The sequence below is a fragment of the Cannabis sativa genome, chromosome 8 (genome assembly GCF_029168945.1).
Source record: "Cannabis sativa cultivar Pink pepper isolate KNU-18-1 chromosome 8, ASM2916894v1, whole genome shotgun sequence".
Classification (NCBI taxonomy): Eukaryota; Viridiplantae; Streptophyta; class Magnoliopsida; order Rosales; family Cannabaceae; genus Cannabis; species Cannabis sativa.
In genome coordinates this window covers 20,994,827-21,000,626 of record NC_083608.1, presented here as the reverse complement: position 1 = coordinate 21,000,626, position 5,800 = coordinate 20,994,827, and the positions used below count along the sequence as shown (strand labels likewise).

General features: G+C 29.8%; 1 protein-coding gene across 1 annotated transcript; it reads right to left on the bottom strand.

Moving 5' to 3' along the window:
* Positions 1-3,671: 3,671 nt before the first annotated feature.
* Positions 3,672-5,800, bottom strand: LOC115698555 (uncharacterized). The gene is made up of 3 exons (XM_030625646.2): positions 5,557-5,800; positions 4,232-5,055; positions 3,672-4,032 (listed from the first exon to the last, which is right to left on the bottom strand). The coding sequence occupies exons 2-3, from the start codon at positions 4,851-4,853 to the stop codon at positions 3,830-3,832; spliced, it is 825 nt and encodes a 274-aa protein (XP_030481506.2). The 5' UTR covers positions 4,854-5,055; positions 5,557-5,800; the 3' UTR covers positions 3,672-3,829.

Sequence of the window (5,800 nt, the reverse complement as noted above, 5' to 3'; positions counted from 1 at the left end):
GAAAGGGTGGTTGGTGGTCACCCACAAAACCTCTCCTTGGTGATTCCTTGCCAAACATACACATTGCCTCTCCCTACTTTTAAATCGGGAGACAAAATTTCAAAGTCTCGACAAGAGGAGGCAGTAACAAACAGGAAACATAATTCGTACCTTGAAGCATACAAGAATAACTTATTCCCATTAGCACCTTTCGTCTCAAGCCCCCATAAAAATAGGGATAACACCCCACGAAGAAAATCTCCAAAGGTGAAATGCGAAGTTACAGGTAAAAAAGAAAGAAATATAATGTTCAATTTAAATGTTTACCAAACACTTATAGCACATTTTCAAAAAAAAAAAACCAAACACTTATAGCACAATTTTTTTAGAAAGCAACTTTTAGTTTTTTCAAAAGTTGTGCCAAACTAGCTTTAGGTGTATAAAAATAAAAAATAAGAGAATTTTACCGACCCCCAAATTATACCTAAAAAATTCCACATATTACATAACTAAAAAGAATGAGAAAAATACGAGTAAATACTATTTTAGATCTTGTATTTGTAGAAGTTACCGATCAGACTCTCTATTTAGTTAAATGATAATTCAGATCTTGTATTTTTCAAAATAGTACGCAATAATACCCTGAGCTCAATTATTGTCATTTTTTTAATATAACAGACCTAAAGTCAGCATGAACAAATGCAAAAAATATAATCAGTCTGGTCATATTACTATTTATATAAATAAATATATATGTAGTATTACTAATTAATTACAAGACATCTGCTAAGTTCAGTAGTAATGCTCTTATTAGTACTTGCAAATCTTTGTATTTATTTTATGTAAAATATTTGACCAATAATGTTTTATGTTGACCAGTGGATAATCTACAATTGTACATAGGCTAAAAATTTTAGAGCAAAAAGAACAACTAAGAGGTTGTTTGGCTTCATAATTTAAAAATTGTTTTTTGTTTTTTAAAACTGAAAACAGCTTTTAAAAATAATAGGATTCGCAAAAATTTTAAAAATATCAAAATGTTTTTTTAAAAATATCAAAAATTTTTAAAAAACAGAAAATATCAAAATGTTTTTTTTTTTTAATTTTCAAAAACAATTTTTTTGTCTAACATATTATATTTTACATTTTTGTTCAAATACTCAGATCCTAGACTTGGAACCAAACCCGAACTTGAACTCGGATGGGTTCATGTCATAGTATAGTAAAAAAAAATTAAAAATAGTTTTAAAAAATTTGTGCTAAACACCATTAAATTTTTAAAATAATAAAAAACTGTTTTTTATTCTCACTTTTAAAAACACAATTCTAAAAACTAAAAATGCAGCCACACAGGCTGTAAGCCTCCCTTAAAAAAAGGGTTAATTTCACAAAAGCACAAAAACAACAAAAATAAATTTTAAATATTTTTACGATTTTTTTTATTTTATTTCCATAAAATACGGTCTTTTTTTGTTAAAATTTTGTTCATTTATTGTTAATTTTTTGTTATATGTATGTTATTTTTTTGTTGTTTTTTTTATGTTATTTTCATGTTACTTTTATGTTGTTTTCTTGTTGATTTTATGTTGTTTTCGTGTTATTTTTTAGAAAACCGTAAAAATGTAAAAAAAACATTCTTTGAACGTAAAAATGTAAATATTTTACAAAAAATAGTGTCTTGTTATAAATATTATTAATTATGTAGATGTCCAAATCTTTTATTTATTACCATTAATTGTAATTAACATTACTCTTTTCTTAGTTTCCCTTTTTCTTAGTTTCTTAATATCTCACTCTTGTATTTGTATAAATAGGGGTTCACCCCATTGGAATAAAGAACTTAGAAATTCCCATTCACTTTCTCTTTCTCTCTTCATCTTCTTCTTCTTTCTTCTCATCTACTTTATATTATTTTATATTATTTTATAACACGTTATCAGCACGAGTCTCTGCCCAAACTTCAAGCATGAGTCTCTGCCTAAGACCCAATGTAAGTATTTTGTTAAAATTCTTGAATTGTTTCAAAGTCATGATACACTAAATATATATTTATATATATACTTATCTGACTGAAACAATTTCAAGAATCCTTTGTTTTCTTTTTTCTTTTTATCTATATATATATCTATATATTATATATGTATGTATATGTTTTTATATATTTATTATTGATTCATATATATATATACATATTATGTTCTTATCATTCATAATATTTACAATATATGTTTGCCTATGATATGATAAAGAAAATCTATATAAATTATACATATATCCTGAAGATTATGTATCCTCGATAAAATATTGCATATATCTTAAAGATTATGCATCATCGATAAAATATTGCATATATCCTGAAGATTATGCATCCTCGATAAAATATTGCATATATCCTGATGATTATGCGTCCTCAATAAAATCTTGCATATATCCTGAAGATTATGCAAACGTAATATCCATTATATAGTTGATGGATATATAATGAAAGAGATGAATACATATTTATATATATGTTCTTGTATTCTTTGAGGACAATGAAAAGTAATTTAATATCGATATAGATTTTGACAAACATTTCCAGAAGTAAATGTTTTATATTTGTCAAAAAAAAAAATGATTGTATTTATGTGAATACAACTAAAGAATCATTAAAAATGATTATTATTGATGCAATTTTATAGTGGGTTTTGAATACCTAAAAAGAATATTAAGAAAATTGCATTGAAACATCAAAGTATAAGAATAACAGTGAGCATGACTAATGTTATTTAAATACATGAGACATGTATTTATTGTTCATCATTCCCTGCAGAGAATGATACGAATTGGAGGCAACTTACAAATAGTTATGAATATGAAATATATATTGTACTCTTTTTTCCCTTAGCTCAGATTTTGTCCCACTGGGTTTTTCTGGCAAGGTTTTTAACGACGCAACTATAAATCATGTTAACATACTTGCATTTTATGAAGCAAGTAGATAATGTGTGTGAGTGAGAACATTGACATAGCATATTTGGGAAAACATATGGATTGCACTCAATAAAGAAGTATAAACCCAAACAGTTCTCTATGAAGATAATACTGCTTGCATAGCTCAACTAAAAGGAGGGTACATTGAAGGAGATAGAGTTAGAACACATTTCACCAAATTCTTCTTTATACGCTTCAAGAAAATGCATATTGGTGTTCAACATATTCAATCAAGTGTCAATCTTACAAACTTATTCACAAAGTTATTACCAACATTAACATTTGAGAAGACGGCAGATAAGATCGAAATTCGTCGATTAGAAGATCTCCACAAATGCCTAAATGAGAGGGAGTTAGTTTACACTATACTCTTTTTCCTTTGATCAAGTTTTCAGCAAGATTTTTAATAAGGCAGTTATTATCGACATCCAAGGGGAAGTGTTATAAATATTATTAATTATGTGGATGTCCAAATCTTTTATTTATTACCATTAATTGTAATTAACATTACTCTTTTCTTAGTTTCCCTTTTTCATAGTTTCTTAATATCTCACTCTTGTATTTGTATAAATAGGGGTTCACCCCATTGGAATAAAGAACTCAGAAATTCTCATTCACTTTCTCTTTCTCTCTTCATCTTCTTTTTCTTTTTTCTCATCTACTTTATATTATTTTATATTATTTTATAACATGCCTTATGTAATTATTCCTAAAAAAAATGCAAATATCTCACGTGTCATAAAATAATTATGGCTCCTGTAAACATTTTTTTTTCCTTTTTCATATGTAAACTCCTTAAAGGAGTGAAAAATCTATATCTTCAAGGAATTGTTCTATTCATAAATCAAGTCAAATTGAGCTTAAGTGAAAGATAAAATCAGCCTGCATTGTTGAGCTTCAAAACAGCAAGATAGAATCCAGGATCATCCACAAATTCAACTAAATCAAAAAAATGATTAGATGCAGCTTCCTGTAAAGCTGGTTTCTCAGGCAAGTCAGATACTATTACATCTGAGTACTGTTTTCTCTGTTGCTCTAGTCCTCCTCTTCCTTGTGGATGGCTAATCACCAATCTTGCACCTGTACAATTGTTTATTTTAGTTTTAAACATACAAAAAGTTGGGACAACTTCACACAGGTTCAAAAAGAAACAAACAATTTGAATGTTCTGGCCAGGAAAGGTTAAGTTTGAGAGCTCTCAATATAAGAGAAGGATTCTCTGCTAAAGTTCATGGCCTTTAAGTTTTTAAAGATTTGAACTAGTTTTGAAGAAAATCACCTGGAGAACAATGCTTTCCTACTGCAGCCAACACTTGGTCAAAGGTAAAGGGTATGGCAGGAAGACAGTACAGAAACACAACATCTAAAGGAGCCCATTTTTCTGGTACATATATAAGTTCTCCTTGCCAACATTTAACCTTGTCATACTTCTCTTTAATCCCAGCTAACACAAAAAGAGAATCATGGACAACAAGCAAGAGATTGCAAGGCGAAGACTCAACCAACTGATCCACAAATCCTTCAGCAGCAGCAGAAACCATTACTCTTGAACTGTTTTCAATCTCTCCAGATGATATAATCCGGTTAAGCTTATGGTTGTAATCTTGACTGGAAATGAGATCCTCTGAATCAAGGAAAGACCAATCCTTTTCGACAAAATCTTCGAATTCCATTACAGGTATTGCCCCTTCATTAGGAGAAATTGTTTCACCAATGGATCGTCGAATTTGTAGTGATTTGTGAGAAATGAAAGGGTGAGCTAAAGAAGGATAATGAAGATGATAACATTGTTGATTATGATTCGTGTGAAGATTATGAGGCTGTGTTTGACGATAAGGTGGGAACTGGGAGATGGATGATGGACTCAGGCAGAGGGAGGAAGATAAAAGGAGAGAATTCATGGTACAAAATATGAGTATACTGTATATAACTATAAAGGTCTATCTGGTTTAGAATGAGTAACTGCAGCAGTTTTCTAGCTCAAAATAAATGAAAATATATATGAACCAAAACTTTGACTAATGACCTCTTCTGAATTGTTACAATAACCACTTATTCTTCTCCATGTAGATTAAATTTTTCATATACCCCAAGTATATGTCCCTGCAAAACAAAGCACAAGTTTTTTATCCTTCTAAAAGGAAAAAGAAAATAACAATAATAAAAGAACAGTTTAGTGTTTACATAGCAGCAAAACTTTCAGTATATAAGAGCTTAAAAGTTCTATTTTTATATCAGTTATTTGTTGTAACCTAAACTTACAGGTACTTTAATAAATCCACATAGTTCACAGATGGTAAAACCTAAAAACAAATTGAATCCCCTACTGCTATGGCGAACATGAGCATTCAACTAATTCAGGAATTTGAAATCAAAAGCAGACCCATAAGCAAACTAAGCCTACAACCCAGAATCTAAACAAAAATTGGGTGCCTACTGATTCAAACTAAAACAAAAATGACAAAAACAAGTGACAAGAATGAAGCAGATACGAGTATAATTTCAAATTTGAAATAAGTGCGTAAAAGTAGATGGTGACTAGCCATTCGTAAAAGGGTTTTAAATAGTAGTAAAGGCATTGATTGCTATCCATTTCATACTGACCTGAAGTTTTGGATTTTGATGGAGAAGATTGAGAGATAAGCAAATGGTGAGTGCTGCCGAGGGGAATGAGTCGTGATGGACTTGAAGACGGAGGAGAGAGCTGAAGAGAAGTGGTGTGGAGAAGCAGAGGAGGAGAAAGCTTCAGGAGAACTCAGAAGAAGAGAAGTAGAGAAAGGAATTCTTTTACACGGATGGAATGGAATGAAATCTTTTGTGGTTCAATGTAACTGTAATGGTAATAGTA

Coding starts and splice junctions, on each gene's coding strand:
- LOC115698555 (XM_030625646.2), bottom strand. CDS start 4,853: ATGAATTCTCTCCTTTTATCTTCCTCCCTCTGCCTGAGTCCATCATCC. Junction 4,033..4,231: donor AGGAAAGCATTGTTCTCCAG/GTGATTTTCTTC, acceptor ACAATTGTACAG/GTGCAAGATTGGTGATTAGC.